This window comes from Ailuropoda melanoleuca, chromosome 8 (assembly GCF_002007445.2).
Source record: "Ailuropoda melanoleuca isolate Jingjing chromosome 8, ASM200744v2, whole genome shotgun sequence".
Classification (NCBI taxonomy): domain Eukaryota; kingdom Metazoa; phylum Chordata; class Mammalia; order Carnivora; family Ursidae; genus Ailuropoda; species Ailuropoda melanoleuca.
This window is the reverse complement of record NC_048225.1, coordinates 93,479,400-93,497,220: the sequence shown is the minus strand read 5'-3', so window position 1 is coordinate 93,497,220 and position 17,821 is coordinate 93,479,400. Positions and strand designations below refer to the sequence as shown.

At 45.0% G+C, this 17,821-nt stretch overlaps 1 protein-coding gene across 5 annotated transcripts in view; it reads right to left on the bottom strand.

Annotated features, from left to right (window-relative positions):
- Nucleotides 1-17,821, bottom strand: part of KCNH1 (potassium voltage-gated channel subfamily H member 1) — a 353,228-nt gene that overhangs the window by 261,970 nt on the left and 73,437 nt on the right. For all 5 annotated transcript variants that reach the window (XM_034666902.1, XM_019797426.2, XM_034666905.1 and 2 more), the window contains exon 6: nt 5,634-6,026. In XM_034666902.1, coding sequence (XP_034522793.1) covers nt 5,634-6,026 — 393 coding nt within the window. The remainder of the gene's footprint in view (nt 1-5,633; nt 6,027-17,821) is intronic.

The following is a 17,821-nucleotide window of genomic DNA, read 5'->3' as shown; positions in this document are numbered from 1 at the left end:
GTCTGAAATGTGAGGGAAGTATAACGCACGATCATTTTGCTGTCTGTCACAGCAACGGACTAACAACTTGTGCTAAACGTTGTCAGTTTTTACCCAGGAGACAGCACAGGCTGGAAGCCAGTATGCACACCAGTGTCTCAGCTCCTGTCTGCTCTCCGTGTCCAACAGACCCAGAGGAGGAGGAAATCCCAGACAAGGCCTCAACTGATCAGCCTTGAATAAGCAATGGCTTTCAGTAATTTTTTTTTAATTGCTATTACTGAAAAGATTATGGTACATCCACTCAACAGAATATTGCTAAGCAATGAAAAGAAATGAGCTATCAAGCCATGAAAAGACATGGAGGAGCCTTAAACACATATCACTGAGTGAAAACAGCCAACCTGGAAAGGCTACATATTGTATGATTCCAACTATATGACATTCTCGAAAAGGCAAAATTACAGAGACAGTAAAAAGATCAGTGGTCGCCAGGGGTTGGGGAGGAGGGTGAGATGAACAGGTGGAGCACAGAGATGTTTAGAGCAGTGGAACATTACGTATGACACATAATGATGGAGCTCTGTCATTAACAATTTGCAAAAACCCTTACGATGTATTCTACAAAGAGTGAATCCTAACGTTTACGATGAACTTAAGCTAATAAGAATGTATCAATATTGCTGTCATCAATGTACCGCACTAATGCAAGATGTCCATGATAGGGAAACTGTGGTCTTTGTGCTTTTTGTTCCATTTTTCTATAAACCTAAAATTGCTCTGAATAATTCTTAATGTTAATTGCTACCACAAACCATGAACATGGCCTCTACGGCTGGGACTCTATAGGGAAGCAAATTCCAGGTCACCTCGTGACTTTCAGCTGACAACAGAGGAGTCACCTGTTTCCATCCACCCAAATAAAAACTACAGATTAGTACTGACAACCACCAATTAACAGGACAAGCAGCCCACGGGGGGTCCAATTTGCTTTCGGCATCAGGGAAAGCCTGGAAGAGCCAGGAACAGTGAACCTAGGAGAAAGTAGAGGGGAGCCCATCTGCCAAGGAGAGAGAAGTGGGGGCGGGAGTCACTTCTGACCTTCACACTCACTGTCCTGCCCTGTACACATGGACCAGCAACCTTCACGGAGACTTGCCCATGCCGGCCACTCAAACTTCTCACCTGTCGGCCATGTAAGAGGAGAGCGGAAGTGACCGTGCCAGGGAACAATTCAGAAAGGGGGACTTAGGAACTAAAACGCACAGCTTGGTTCACTCTGGCTCGAGATTCTGTGATGAGGCCGCATGACCTGCCTGGAGAGAAAGTCAGGCTGAGAATCAGAAGCCTGAAACCCAGCTTCATTGCCTGGACAGCTGTGCTCTTTCCCCTCCGCTGCAACGCTGGGCTAATAGTTGCCCAGGGTCCTCAAGGTTGGAGCTGGAATGGACCCCTCTTGCAGGTAAGGCAAACAAAGTCCAGGGAGCTGAAACGCTTGCACAGGTTTGCACAGCTGGCTGGTGGAGGGACTTACCACAGAAGAATTAGAATAAAGAACCTCTGTGTGAAGTGTTTTAGAAAGTTAAATGCCCTAGCTAAAGGGAAGCCATTGTCAATACTCTTCATCTTTCCACTCCTTGCTCCTGTTCTGCTCTACAGGGAGCATCTCCTGTGAGAGCGGGCTCTTGGCAAGGGTCAGCTGTGTCAACACCACCAGTTGCTGTCCAAGGTCACATACAGAGCCAGGGATGGAAGGCGCCAGAACTGTGACCTGGGAGGTAGCCTGATTGGCTCCATTCACCTTCGGGCACTTCCACACTCCAATGGCAGGAGGCAAGAAGGCTTCCTGGGGAAAGGGAATATGTTTTGTGAATAAGAATTCCATCTTTAATCCATGAAGCACCCGGCCAGTAATCTGCTAAGTGCTTGAGAAAGACTCATCTGGCTTTTGCTTCAGCAGACCTATGGCAAGCTTCAGTTCACCCAGTTTCCAGACCTTTTGTCCTCTCACCAGCTTAACTAATGTGCAAACATATTCCCAAACAGCCTCCAAAACAGATTATGAGCAACAGACTGGAGAATGACGCAAATGTGGGCCATCTACATAAGTGAAACAAGTTGAGTCCAAAGGGATCGTTTGTGTGGCTTAAATCACGGAGGTGGGCGACATCCACAGGACTGAATTCACAATTGCTCGCATTAGCAATTTAACCCGGTTCTTTCTTGACCCAAGCCTTGGGTGGATCTAGTCCTTTCACTTCAAGAGCCCCCACCCCACACCCACACCCCAGCCCCCGCCCCTGACACACACACAGATGGCAAAGCCACCACCGCACATTCCTCTCTTCTTTGGTGGTCTCCACTGGGACACAAATCCATTGGCATAATTACGAGGACACCGGAGAGGATTCAGCGCCATGTATTTTTTTATGAAAAATGAGTCAATAATTCTTTTTCTTCCCCACATTCTCCCAAAGAAAGGGACTAGAGCAGAGGGAGTTGCAATCTTAGATTAGCAACTCCACAACAGAGCATGGGCAAGAAGACAGCAGACAGTGGATGGGAAACAATCGGAATTCTCTCACCCAGCCATACCCAGGATCAACAACTGGGGCACCCTTCAAGGCCTCTCCAACCTCCTCTAAGCCCCACCAACCTTCCATTCCCACTAATTTAATGGTGCCTTTCAACAAAGGCCTATGCCTGGAAAACCATGCTGGGTCTGTCCCTCCGTGAGCGTGCTAAACTGCCTATCTCATTACTAACATGGCTGCTCTGGGGGAAATGCAGAGCCCCACCTCCTGTACACAGTGCCCAACGTCCCACTACCAGGCCAAGGGCTTTGCCATAGACTTTGGAAGCTTCTCGGTCAGTTTTGACTCAACTCTGTCCGTCAGCGTTTTGTCCCTATGTTATCCACTCTGTCACCATGAAGAATAGAGAGGAGTTAGAAGGGTATTCATTATCGCCGTAGCCATATGATTTGCTGTGTCATCTTGAGTGAGTCACATCCCCCCTGTGTCTGTTCCCTTATTCGTGAGCTAAGAGGGTTGAACTGGATGACCTTCATGGTCCTCCTGGGCTCTTAACCCTCATCCCATCCCACTATTCTCCTACCCCCACTACAGGTAGGAGCTCAAAGTGCTAGACTTCTTGTTTTTATCATTAACTCCTTGGAGGTAAGACGAACGCAGATGAGATTTTAGAACTCACCAAACTCACTTTGCAGCTAGCAGGGAACTCAAAGAATCCACCGCCCCCATGCCATGGCTTCAGGCTGGAAAGGTAGCATGATCCCCAAGGTGTAGATAAGAAAACTGATCCACAGAGGCTAAATGGCATACACAAAGTCCCAGCTGTCCTAACAGGTGATACCAAGAGGGCCAGAAGCCAAATCTTCAGTTTCCTGGCACTGACTCCCCGACATCACAATAAATGTTATGAAAAGGCATTGTTTTAGGTGTCAGCCAAAGCCTGAAAAGAAATTACTAAACGTAAAATCAAGTTTTTATGGAAGCAAATCATAACAACAGTCCCTTAATGCTCATATTATTATTTATGACCAAGAGATGGTAATGAGAGCTTTGATGCTAAATGTCTTCCAACTAAAAAGCTACGGATAACTGGCATTTTTCCTATCCGCCAACCTATTTCATGGCTGTGGAAATCAGAAACCACATCAGGGGTACTCACAATTGATAGCAAAGGACTTCCAACATGACATACACAGTGCTTGAGGGGAGGCTCTCTGCTTTGCTAAGGGACAAGGTAATCTTGACCCATTTACAAATGTGTTTATGGCTCTGCCAATGTTTAACAAGAACCTGTGGAAGCCGGAAAACTGTTCTGTTTATTTGCAAATTTTCAATGCTATTGCTCTAAATAGCAAATGGTTTATTTTAAAAACTCGAGAGGTTTTTTTTAAGTTAAATTTCATTTCCCATATGTGTATAAGAAGCTTTTGTAGGTTGAAATAATTCCGTTGAGTTATCTAAGCCAAAATGATGTTTTCCTCACCAACTAACATAAAATCTTCTACAAATGGGCTCACAGAGAAAAATATCATTCCCAATGTGTACTCAGATTCACACTAAAGAATCCCAACATTCACTTTAGGGATGTTTTGTTCTTGTAAATGATCAGTCTCACTCATTCAGTCCCCCTACAAAATCCACACAAGCCACCCAGAGCATTAGTCCCTGCGATTTCAAAGTAAATTAAAACACACCACACAGATAAAAGCAGGGGTTGTTCTGAGTTTAGAGCATCTGAACATCAGCTCCTCTTCTCTGGAGAGGGAAGTGGTAGGTAGCTGGGTTCTCACTGAGGAAGGGGCTGGAGTCCTCACCCACTACTGATTCTGATCTGAAGGCTGGGAGGCATCATTACGTCACCAGCAAGTCACAGAGTCACTAGCCAGATCTTGTCTTGGCAGGGAGCTGGGTGTTCCCTCCAATTATCTCAAGGCTAGTCCCACTAGCTCTCTAGCCCTGACAGTGAATCTTGCCTCAACTCAACTTCCAGATGGCTTCCTAAATTACCCACCCAGTTAACACCCAGCAAGACAGAGACTTCTGGGGCCCTCTGTAATCCGAGGCAGTGAGGGCCCACTGCTCTATGAGGCTGAAGATTTACCAAACTACCTTATCTTCATCCTTTTGGAGGATCGACTAGGCAGTAGGAAGAAGGAAGAACAACTCCAATAGAACATTTAAGAATAAGAATAAGAATCTGACATTTTCCTCTGTGATGACTTGATATCCTCCCTTTTTCAAAGGAGAAAATCACCTGAACCAGGCCAGTGGTCCCTTCCTTAGGCAACATGTCGCAGGCATCTGTTTACTGACCATTTGAGCATGTCCTAATTCCAACACACTTACGGAGCATTTGTCTCCTTTTCATTCCTTCCGCTGATGGGAAGGCTAACAATTCAAAGCAGCATAATCCAGCAATAGTACTACCCCTCCTAGTCACAGGGCTGGACTTGACCATAGCCTGACTACCTCAGCAAATGTATGCAAAGGAGAGTATGGACCACTGAATGCCAGTGGTCACTGCCAAAACTCATTTTAGCAAAGAAACAACTACTTTTTCCAACACTTACCAAAAAAAAAAAAAAAAAAGCAAGCAAACTTGGGGCGAAAATAGCATCCCCGTTGCCAGGAGTTCATTAGTTATGAAACAGCCAAAGGTCAGCAGCAGATGATAATCCCCATAATTAGAACAATTAATAGGGAGACATTCAGCCATTGCATACCAAGTGAAAGATTCACCAAATGCAGAGGCAATGCATGCCTGCTTCTGCAGCCCCACCACCCCTGAGCCAGCGGCTTGCACTCCACACGAAATAAGAGGGAAGCCTCTGGTCTCTTCCACATCCATTCACAGACATGCAAGGCCTCCAATCCTCCAAAGGACAAAAACAGCAGGCGAGACTATCCATTAAGCATGCTCCCTCTGTTCCAGACATCAGCCATGCCAGTTCCCACCCACGGAATTACTCTTCTGTTGACCACCCACATTTATTCAGCTTTCAAGACATGACAACAAGGTCTGAGATTTGAGGCATGTACCTGACTCTCTCTCCCCTCCAGGGGTGGTGGGATCTGATCAGCAAAACCAATCTTCCCTGGATCACCCATAAAGGCACTAACCTCATCCACGTTCTCAAAAGCGTTGATGACATCATATGGCAAACAGGACAGAAGGTCAATCACAAACCACGTCTTCAGGTAGTTCATGCGGATGAGTTTGGGGTCAGAGATCACCTCCCCAGCTGGTCCAACAAAGGTAGTATGAAAATTCAGCACAATGTCCACCAAAAAGATAACATCCACGATGCTATCCACAACCAGCCAGGCCACGTTGTTCTGCCTGGTTTTAAAGGAGACGTTATAAGGGACCAGGATGGCTGTGTAGAAGGTTAAGATCAAGATGATCCAATCCCACGTGGTCTTAAAAACACAGTAATGTAGGATAATGTGAGGGGGAGTCTTCGGTGCCTCTTGCTTGTACTGAGGAAGAATGTCTGAGCCCAGCTGCAGAACCTGTAGAAAAACACGGTCAAGAGAGAACTAAGTTAGAATTCCATCGCAAGCATCTAACCAGTCAGCTTCTGCCACTGGCCAACAAATGCTCATGACACTCCAGATGGGTCATTAGGAGCAAGAACAGGTACTAGAGGAGTGCAGGAGAATGGAAATAAACATTATAATATAAATAATCAGAAGGAAACAATGACGAACTATTATTTGGCTTATTGTGAGCCAAGCATTGTACTAAGTACTTCACCTACATGTTTTATCTCACTTAATTCTAAATACAATCTTGTACTGTTAGCCAGTTATTATTCTATGCAACAAGGGAGAAACTGAGGCCCCAGAGAATTAAGCAACTTTACTCAACAAATATTTACTGTTCTGTGGCAGGAACTGTTCTAGACACTGGACGTACAGCAATGAGATGCCTGCTCCTGTGGGGCTCGGTCTAGTAGACGAATCCAGATAATTTCAAATTATGGAAAGAGCTAATTAAGAGGCAAGGGTGGGGACCTGGCGACTAGCTAGAATGTGCCATGAGAAGCAGGGGAGGGACAGCGTTTGAACTGAAACCTGAATGAATGACAACCAGAGACCAGCCTTTCAAACTTGTTCAGAAAATTATCCGAGGCAGAGAGCAGAACTGGCAATGACCCCAGGGTGGGACAAGCTTGATATTCTCAGGCAGAGAGAAAAGTCTGGCATGACTGAAGCCCACTGGACGGGGGGAAAGGGACGCCAGATGAGCTCAGAAAAGTGGAAACCAGACCACCCAGGACCTATGGACCACGAGGAGGGTTAGACTTCATTCTCAGTATGTCTGAGCGTAACCAGAGGGGTTTAACAAAAGAATACTAATCTGGTGCGTGTTTTTAAAAGATTACCCTGGCTGCTGTGTAGATAATGAATTGAGGCAAAGGATTAGAAGGAAGAACAGAATCAGGGAACTTACTCTAACAACCTGGGAAAGAGATGAGGGAATGAGGAAAAGTGGTCCAATTTTTTAATGAATTTTTGAAGTAAAACCAGCTGATGACTTGCTCATGCCCAGAAAGTAAAGCAAAGGGAGCAATGGAAGATTCCCATGACTTTATCCCCAAACCCAGCATGGTGGCTGGCCCAGAGTCAGCATTACAGGATGGTTTTTAAGTGGACGACTGAATGTCAAGGTCAGACAGCTAGCAAAAGATGGAACCAGATCCCCAACTAGGTCTAGCTGGATTAGAAACACATGCTATTCCACGTCGAGGTTACACTTCCCTAAGGAAGGGGCTTTTAAGGAAGCTGACCCATGAAGGATGAAGTCCAGAGAAGCTTGGCTCCAAGAAAATATCACAGATGGGTTTTGCCCTCAGTAGTCAAAAGCAAAAAGCCACACTTTCAGAGGCCAGGCCAAGCTGGAAGGGACCCTCACCCCCAATCCCGAGCTACTAATCTGGGCCACTTACGGGTTCTTAGAAATCTCTGGGTGAGAGAGGTTAAGATGGCGGAGGAGTAGGGGACACCTTTTTCAGCCGGTCCCCTGAGTTGAGCTGGATAGGTACCAGACCAGCAAATATCCACGGAATCAGCCTGAGACGCAGGAAGATACATCTGGATCTCTACAAATGAACATCTCCAGCGCTGAGTATCGAGGTACGAAGCGGGGAGCCGTGAAACCGCGCACAGATATCGGAAGCTAAACAGAAGGGGGAGGGAGCCGCCGTGTCAGGGCGCCGGGAAGCGGTAGCCACCTGCAAGGGGGAGCGGACAGACCGCGGACCCGCACGCTTGAGACAGCAGGCTGAGAAGGGAGCTCCGGGAGCGCACGCGGGACGGCTGGCGGTTGGCGGGCCACCTGCACGGGGGAGCAGGCGGACTCGCGGACGGCACCCGCGAGACAACAGACTTAGAACGCGAGCTCCAGGAGCGCGCGCGCAGGGCGGCTGGCGGGCCACCTGCACCGGGGAGCGGGCGGACCGCGGACCCGCACTCTGGAAACGGCAGACTGAGTCCGTGAGCCGGGAGCGTGCACCACCAAGCATCTCACGGAGCTCCGGAGCTCCGGTGTGCTCACTGGATCGAGGCTGAGACCGGGAGCTCCGGGAGCGTCCGCGGGGCGGCTGGCGGCTGGAGGGCCACCTGCACGGGGGAGCAGGCGGACTCGCGGTCAGCACCCGTGAGACACCAGACTGAGACGGGGAGCTCCGGGAGCCCGCGCGGGGCGGCTGGCGGCTGGCGGGGTTGGAAACACAAAGGACAGAGACGTGCCGGCCCTGGAAGTGAGGGCTGGGACGCCGGGTGTGGGGCGCACAGCCCGGGATGCTGCAGGGTTGAGCAGCACCAACAGAAACAGAGTTAAAGTGGCCAGAACATCAGTGGAGAACGATCCGCGATCCCTCTGTTCTGAGACAGAGGCTGAATTTCAGCCGCTGCTGCTCTCTCAGAAGAGGCATAGCAAACCGCCAGGGAAAGCCGCCAGAGAACAAAAGCCCGGAAATACCGGCTCACAGGGTGCCCATCCCCATCCCCCCTCGCAAGGGACACAGAGACTCTACCCAAACAGGGTTTTCTGAGTACCGGCAGGCAGGCCCCTCCCCCAGAAGGCAGGCTGAAAAATCAAGAAGCCCACAACCCGGAGCGCCTGAGTGGCGCAGTCACCAAGCACCTGTCTTCGGATTAGGGTGTGATCACAACGCTCCGTAAGGAGTCCTTCATCGGGCTTCTCCACCGGGAACCTGCTTCTTCCTCTCCCACTCCTCTGCTTGGGTTCCCTTTCTTGCTGACTGTCTCTCTCTCTCTCAAATAAATAAATAAACTCTTTAAGGAAGAAGCCCACATCCCTAAGATCTCTATAAAACAAGGGCGCACGGCCTGGGTCCCAGTCAACACTTGGGCTCTGGACAACCCTGCAATCTCTCTTCATCAGAATGACGAGAAGGAGAAGTCCCCCCCAGCAAAGAAAAGATAATGAGTCTGTGGCCTCTGCCACAGAATTGGCCTCGGCCACAGAATTAATACATATGGATGTATCCCAATTATCAGAAATGGAATTCAGAGCAACAATGGTCAAGATGATGAGTAAACTTGAAAAAAGCATCAGAGAAAGCGTTGCTGAGAATATAGAATCCCTAAGGGCAGAAATGAGAGCGAATCTGACAGAAATTAAAAACTCAGTGGGCCAAATACAGTCAAAACTAGAGGCTCTGACGGCCAGGGTCACCGAGGCAGAGGAACGCGTTAGCGAATTGGAGGATGGGTTAGTAGAAGAAAAAACGAAAATAGAAGCTGGTCTTAAAAAAATCCACGCCCACGAATGTAGATTACGGGAGATTACTGACTCTATGAAACGATCCAATGTCAGAATCATCGGCATCCCTGAAGGGGTGGAGAAAAACAGAGGTCTAGAAGAGATATTTGAACAAATTGTAGCTGAAAACTTCCCTAATCTAGCAAGGGAAACAAGCATTCGTGTCCAAGAGGCAGAGAGGACCCCATCCAAGCTCAACCAGGACAAACCTACGCCACGGCATGTCATAGTGCAATTCGCAAATATTAGATCCAAGGATACAGTATTGAAAGCGGCCAGGGCAAAGAAATTTCTCACGTACCAAGGCAAAGGTATCAGGATTACGTCAGACCTGTCTACAGAGACCTGGAATGAGAGAAAGGCTTGGGGGGGCATTTTTAAAGCTCTTTCAGAGAAAAACATGCAGCCAAGGATCCTTTATCCAGCAAAGCTGTCATTCAGAATTGATGGAGAAATAAAGACGTTCCAAAATCGCCAATCATTAACCAATTTCGTAACCACGAAACCAGCCCTACAGGAGATATTAAGGGGGGCTCTATAAAGGTAAAAAGGCCCCAAGAGTGATACAGAGCAGCAAGTCACAACCGATACAAAGACTTTAAAGAGAAATGGCATCATTAAAATCATATCTGTCAATAATCTCTATCAATCTAAATGGCTTAAACTCTCCCATAAAACGCCACAGGGTTGCAGATTGGATAAAAAGACATGACCCATCCATTTGCTGTCTACAAGAGACTCATTTTGAACCCAAAGATGCATTCAGACTTAGAGTAAGGGGATGGAGTACCATCTTCCACGCAAATGGACCTCAAAAGAAAGCTGGAGTAGCAATTCTCATATCAGATAGACTGGATTTTAAACTAGAGGCCATAGAGAGAGATACAGAAGGGCACTATATTATTCTTAAAGGAAGTATTCAACAAGTGGATATGACAATTATTAATATATATGCCCCCAACAGGGGAGCAGCAAGATACACAAGCCAACTCTTAACCAAAATAAAGAGACATATAGATAAGAACACAGTAATAGTAGGGGACCTCAACACCCCACTATCAGAAATAGACAGAACACCCTGGCAAAAACTAAGCAAAGAATCAAAGGCTTTGAATGCCATACTCGACGAGTTGGACCTCATAGATATATATAGAACACTACACCCCAGAACCAAAGAATACTCATTCTATTCAAATGCCCATGGAACATTCTCAAGAATAGATCATGCTCTGGGACACAAAACAGGTCTCAGCCAATACCAAAAGATTGAAATTATCCCCTGCATATTCTCAGACCACAACGCTCTGAAATTGGAACTCAACCACAAGGAAAAACCTGGAAGAAACTCAAACACTTGGAGGCTAAGAACCATCCTGCTCAAGAATGACTCGATAAACCAGGAAATCAAAAAACAAATTAAACAATTTATGGAGACCAACGAGAATGAATACACAACGGTCCAAAACCTATGGGATACTGCAAAGGCAGTCCTAAGGGGGAAATACATAGCCATCCAAGCCTCACTCAAAAGAATAGAAAAATCTAAAATGCAGTTTCTATATTCTCACCTCAAGAAACTGGAACAGCAACAGAGGGACAGGCCTAACCCACTGACAAGGAAGGAGTTGACCAAGATTAGAGCAGAAATCAATGAATTAGAGACCAGAACCACAGTAGAGCAGATCAACAGGACTAGAAGCTGGTTCTTTGAGAGAATCCATAAAATTGATAGACCACTGGCAAAACTTGTCCAAAAACAAAGAGAAAGGACTGAGATTATTAAAATTATGACTGAAAAGGGAGAGGTCACGACCAGCACCATTGAAATTGCAAGGATTATTAGAAACTTTTATCAACAGCTATATGCCAAAAAACTAAACAATCTGGAAGAGATGGAGGCCTTCCTGGAAACCTATAAACTACCAAGACTGAAACAGGAAGAAATAGATTTCTTAAATAGGCCAATTAACTATGAAGAAATTGAGTCAGTGATAAACAACCTTCCAAATAATAAAACTCCAGGCCCAGACGGTTTTCCTGGGGAATTCTACCAAACATTCAAAGAAGAAATAATACCTATTCTCCTAAAGCTATTTCAAAAAATAGAAACAGAAGGAAAGCTACCAAACTCATTCTATGAGGCTAATATTACCTTGATCCCCAAACCAGGCAAAGACCCCCTCAAAAAGGAGAATTACAGACCGATTTCTCTAATGAATATGGATGCCAAAATCCTCAACAAGATCCTTGCTAATAGAATCCAACAGTACATTAAAAGGATTATCCATCATGACCAAGTGGGATTCATACCTGGGATGCAAGCATGGTTCAACACTCGCAAATCAATCAATGTGATACATCATATCAACAAGAAAAGACTCAAGAACCATATGATCCTCTCAATTGATGCAGAAAAAGCATTTGACAAAATACAGCATCCTTTCCTGATTAAAACCCTTCAGAGTGTAGGAATAGAGGGTACATTTCTCAATCTCATAAAAGCCATCTATGAAAAGCCTACTGCAAGCATTATTCTCAATGGGGAAAAGCTGGAAGCCTTTCCCTTAAGATCAGGAACACGACAAGGATGCCCACTCTCGCCACTATTATTCAACATAGTACTAGAAGTCCTTGCAACAGCAATCAGAAGACAAAAAGGGATCAAAGGTATCCAAATCGGCAAAGAAGAAGTCAAACTGTCTCTCTTTGCAGATGACATGATACTCTATATGGAAAACCCAAAGGAATCCACTCCCAAACTATTAGAAGTTATAGAACAATTCAGTAAGGTGGCAGGATACAAAATCAATGCCCAGAAATCAGTTGCATTTCTATACACGAATAACGAGACTGAAGAAAGAGAAATTAGGGAATCCATCCCATTTACAATAACACCAAAAACCATGCGTTACCTTGGAATTAACTTAACCAGAGACGTAAAGGACCTATATGCTAGAAACTATAGATCACTTTTGAAAGATATTGAGGAAGACATAAAAAGATGGAAAAATATTCCATGCTCATGGATTGGAAGAATTAACATAGTTAAAATGTCCATACTACCCAGAGCAATCTACACTTTCAATGCTATCCCGATCAAAATACCGAGGACATTTTTCAAAGAACTGGAACAAATAGTCCTTAAATTTGTATGGAACCAGAAAAGGCCCCGAATCTCCAAGGAACTGTTGAAAAGGAAAAACAAAGCTGGGGGCATCACAATGCCGGATTTCGAGCTGTACTACAAAGCTGTGATCACAAAGACAGCATGGTACTGGCACAAAAACAGACACATCGACCAATGGAACAGAATAGAGAACCCAGAAATGGACCCTCGGCTCTTTGGGCAACTAATCTTTGATAAAGCAGGAAAAAACATCCGGTGGAAAAAAGACAGTCTCTTCAATAAATGGTGCTGGGAAAATTGGACAGCTACATGCAAAAGAATGAAACTTGACCACTCTCTCACACCATACACAAAAATAAACTCCAAATGGATGAAAGACCTCAATGTGAGACAGGAATCCATCAAAATTCTAGAGGAGAACATAGGCAACAACTTCTATGACATCGGCCAGAGCAACCTTTTTCACGACACATCTCCAAAGGCAAGAGAAATAAAAGATAAAATGAACTTATGGGACTTTATCAGGATAAAGAGCTTCTGCACAGCCAAGGAAACAGTCAAAAAAACTAAGAGACAGCCCACGGAATGGGAGAATATATTTGCAAAGGACACCACAGATAAAGGACTGGTATCCAAGATCTACAAAGAACTTCTCAAACTCAATACACGAGAAACAAATAAACAAATCATAAAATGGGCAGAAGATATGAACAGACACTTTTCCAATGAAGACATACAAATGGCTAACAGACACATGAAAAAATGTTCAAAATCATTAGCCATCAGGGAAATTCAAATCAAAACCACACTGAGATACCACCTTACGCCAGTTAGAATGGCAAAGATAGACAAGGCAAGAAACAACAATTGTTGGAGAGGATGTGGAGAAAGGGGATCCCTCCTACATTGTTGGTGGGAATGCAAGTTGGTACAGCCACTCTGGAAAACAGTGTGGAGGTCCCTTAAAAAGTTAAAAATTGAACTACCCTATGACCCAGCCATTGCACTACTGGGTGTTTACCCCAAAGATACAGACGTAGTAAAGAGAAGGGCCATATGCACCCCAATGTTCATAGCTGCATTGTCCACAATAGCCAAATCATGGAAGGAGCCGAGATGCCCTTCAACAGATGACTGGATTAAGAAGCTGTGGTCCATATATACAATGGAATATTACTCAGCTATCAGAAAGAACGAATTCTCAACATTTGCTGCAACATGGACGGCACTGGAGGAGATAATGCTAAGTGAAATAAGTCAAGCAGAGAAAGACAATTATCATATGATTTCTCTCATCTATGGAACATAAGAACTAGGATGATCGGTAGGGGAAGAAAGGGATAAAGAAAAGGGGGGTAATCAGAAGGGGGAATGAAACATGAGAGACTATGGACTATGAGAAACAAACTGAAGACTTCAGAGGGGAGGGGGTGGGGGAATGGGATAGACTGGTGATGGGTAGTAAGGAGGGCACGTATTGCATGGTGCACTGGGTGTTATACGCAACTAATGAAGCACCAAACTTTACATCGGAATCTGGGGATGTACTGTATGGTGATTAACATAATATAATAAAATAAAATTATAAAAAAAAAAAAAAGAAATCTCTGGGTGAAACTTCCTCTTCTGTCCTGGGAACGTATTTTTTCCTCTAGAGGATAAAGACCCCTTAGTGAATATAAAATAATCTGAATATCCCTGTCTCCTCTATGGTTGGCCCCAGGCCTTAAAAGGTGAGTAAAAGAAAGCCAGATCCACAGAGCGCCCAATGTGCATCTTCGTGTATGGGAACTGTTTCCACCCCTTCCACCAATGCACAGAGCTCTTCTAGGCTTGGGATTTTAAGTTCTCTCCCCATGAAAAGAAATTTGTACAAGTGTGATTAAAGAAGCTTGGGCCCCAGATCTCAAGGCAGTAAACTAAATGGGACTTCCACTTCCAGAAAGATCAAAGTAGACACACTTTTCTCTATTCCTCTTCTAAGTACAACTAAATGCCTTGGACACTGCATATAACACAAACTTAAGACTCTGAAAGGTGGAGAGAAAAAAGCACACTGCCTCGGAATAACACAGTGAGGGGTTCCCTGGGTGTTCTTTGTGCCTCAGACATTCCCAGGCTTAGAGCTGAAGAAGCCAGGAACCTGGAAAGACCCACAGGTACAGACCCAAAAAGTCCCAACAAAAGCCCACTCTCTGTAGCAAAGAGACTGGGAAAAGGGCAGCCTAAAAAGACAGAAAACTTTTAGGTAATAACCATTCAAACACAGCTAAGCAGCACAGTAAAAGCCTTGGCCCCATTCCCACCCAGGCCAGCAAAGGCTACTAGGAAGCTAGATTTCCCCCATCTCAAGGCTGCAATAAAGCACCCAGCCTCCTTCTCTTCCTCCTTCTCCCTACAGGGCTAGTGCTGGAAAAGGCCCAGTGAGGAGCCTGGACTTCCACTTCCACCCAGCAGTCATGAAGCCAAGTCTGCCCATAAGGCAGGGAGGGACCAGCGTAAGCTCAACAGGCCACTGGAACTCTCACGCTCACCCAAAGATAACAAGAAGCGCCCCTCAGGTGTCAGCAGAGGCTGAGTTAAAAACCTGGACTTTTACCCCAACGTGGAGTAATGAGGGGATGCCTACCCCTTCCTCTGCCATGCCCAGATCAAAGGAAGGCACTTAAAACAAAAGGTTTAAAGGAGATCCAGGGTCTCATTACTCAATATCCAAAATGCCCAAGTTTCTAGCAAAAATTGCTCGTTACACCAAGAATCAGATAAATCTTGAATGAAAAACAATTAATAGATACCAACACCAGGATGACAGCTATGTCAGAAATATCTGATGAAGATTTTTAAACAGCCATCCTAAAAAGGCTTGAACAGGCAATTACGGATATGCTTGAAACAAATGGAAAAAATAGTCTCAGAAATAGCCAAGAAGTAGAAAGTCTCAGCAAAGGAAGAGAAAATATAAAGATGACCCAAATGTAAATTTTAGAACCAAAAATGCAATAACCAATTTAAGCATTTCAGTGGATAGGTTCAACAGCAGAATGGAGGGGACAGAGGAAACAGTAAAAATTACCCAGGCTGAACAACAGAGACAGAAAGGCATCTTACATCATGATAAAAGGGTCAATTCACCAAGACCTAGAAACCCTGACGTGTATACCAGAGAGCTCTAAATACAAGCAAAGCAAAAACTGGTAGAACTGAGGAGCAGACAAATCCACACTATCCTCTCTCAACCTCTACTAGAACAACCAGAAGGAAAATGAGCAAGGATATATCAGCACTCAACAACATCCTCGACCAACAGGATTTAGTCGACATTTATAAAACACTTCCACCCACCAAGAGCAGAACGCTCTATTAGGAGGATGAAGTGACAAACTATGACTTGGAGAAGATATCTGCAAACCACATATCCCACAAAGAAAGAGTATCTAGAATATATAATTCAAATATACAATCTCCAAACTCAACAATAAAAAAAAAAGACAATACAATCGGAAAATGAGGAAAAGGCATGAAGGGTCGTTTCACAAAGGAGCATATACAGAAGACACATAAGCCTGTGAAAAGATGTGCAATATCATCGGTCCTTAGGGAAATAGACATGAAAATGACCATGAAATATCACTACACACCTATCAGAATGGCTACAAGCAAAATAGTGACAATACCAAATGCTCATGGCAATGCAGACCAACTAGAGCGCTCACATGTTGTTAGCGGAGATACAAGATGGTACAGCCACTCCAGGGAAGAATTCTGCAGTTCAACAACCAAATATGCAACTACCCCCTGACCCAGCAGTTACACTCCTGGGCATTTATCCCAGAAAAATGGAAACTCACATTCACACAAAAACCTGTATGTGACCGTGGACAGAGCTTTATTCATAAGAGCCAAAAACTGGAAATAACCCAGATATCCTTCAACAGGTAGACAGTTAAACACACTGTGGTACATCCACATGATGGAAAATATTCGCAATAAAAAGTACAGACTAATGATACATGCAGCAAGCTGGATAAATCTCCAGAGACCGATCAACAATCCCCACAGATAATGTACTGCATGATTCTATTCACACAAGACCCTTGAAATGACAAAATGATACAAATAGAGAACAAATTAATGGTTGCCAAGGGCTTAAGGAGGGGGTGAGGGCTGGAAGGAAGGAACTGTAGCTATACGAAGGCAACATGAGATATTCCCGTGATGATGAATTATTCTGTATCTTGCCCATCTTGTACCAATGTCAGTATCTTGGGTGGGATATTGTACTATAGTTTTGCAGAAAGCTACCACCAGGGGAAACTGAGTGGAGTCCATGGAATCTCTATGGATTATTTCTTCAATGTGAATCTACAGTCATCTCAACAAGAAGTTTAATTTTTTTAATTTTTATTTTTTATTATGTTATGTTAGTCACCCTACAGTACATCATTAGTTTTCATAATTCCATGATTCATTGGAAAAAAAAAAGTTTAATTTTTAAAAGTCAAAGAACATAGATGAATTATAAGCCTTGTAAGGAAGGGGTCGTGGGCATTCAGCTAAGGGAAAGGCAGAGGAAAGGGAGGTGAGTTACTTAGGGGTTTATTGTATGTTTGGAGGACTATTCAGCCAGAACTCAAAAGAACCCACAGGTAAGCACCCACCTGTTGACCTCACACCAAAGTCACCTGGAGCTCCATGATTCTCCGAAACAAGCCTCAGGATGAACTGCCTTTTAAGAGAAAAATGGCTGTTCCTGTGACAGTTTAGTATAATCCATAATTGTTTCTAAGTGGATTCCCATGCCTTCCAAGGACACTATTAAGACCTGCTTGAATGAAGCCTGAGTCAATGGTGTCTTCATAGCTCCCCAAAACTGCCAGGTTGACCACAGACTCCCCCCACCCCCACCACCACCCCACTGTTATTCCCACACCAGGGATTCAAAGGGGATTGACAGAGTTGTGAAGCTAAACAGAGAGGGTTGCTGGGGACTTGTATTCACTTCTCCCTTTCCATCTCTGAGATGCAGTCTTTTATACTGAAACCAGAGGGTACCTGCATTCTGGGAGTAGACTTGGATGCTAGGATATTTGATCAGAATAAATGTGACACGTTGTCCTTCCAAATCTTTATGTTAAAGGCTACAAATGGGGGCACCTGGGTGGTTCAGTGGGTTAAGCATCTGTCTTCATCTCAGGTCATGATCTCAGCGTCCTGGGATAGAGCCCTGTATCGGGCTTCCCTGCTCAGTGGGAAGTCTGCTTCTCCCTCTCCCTCTGCTCCTCCTTCCTGCTCGTTCTCTCTCTCTCTCTCTAATAAATAAATTTTTGGGGGGCGCCTGGGTGGCACAGCGGTTGGGCGTCTGCCTTCGGCTCAGGGCGTGATCCCGGC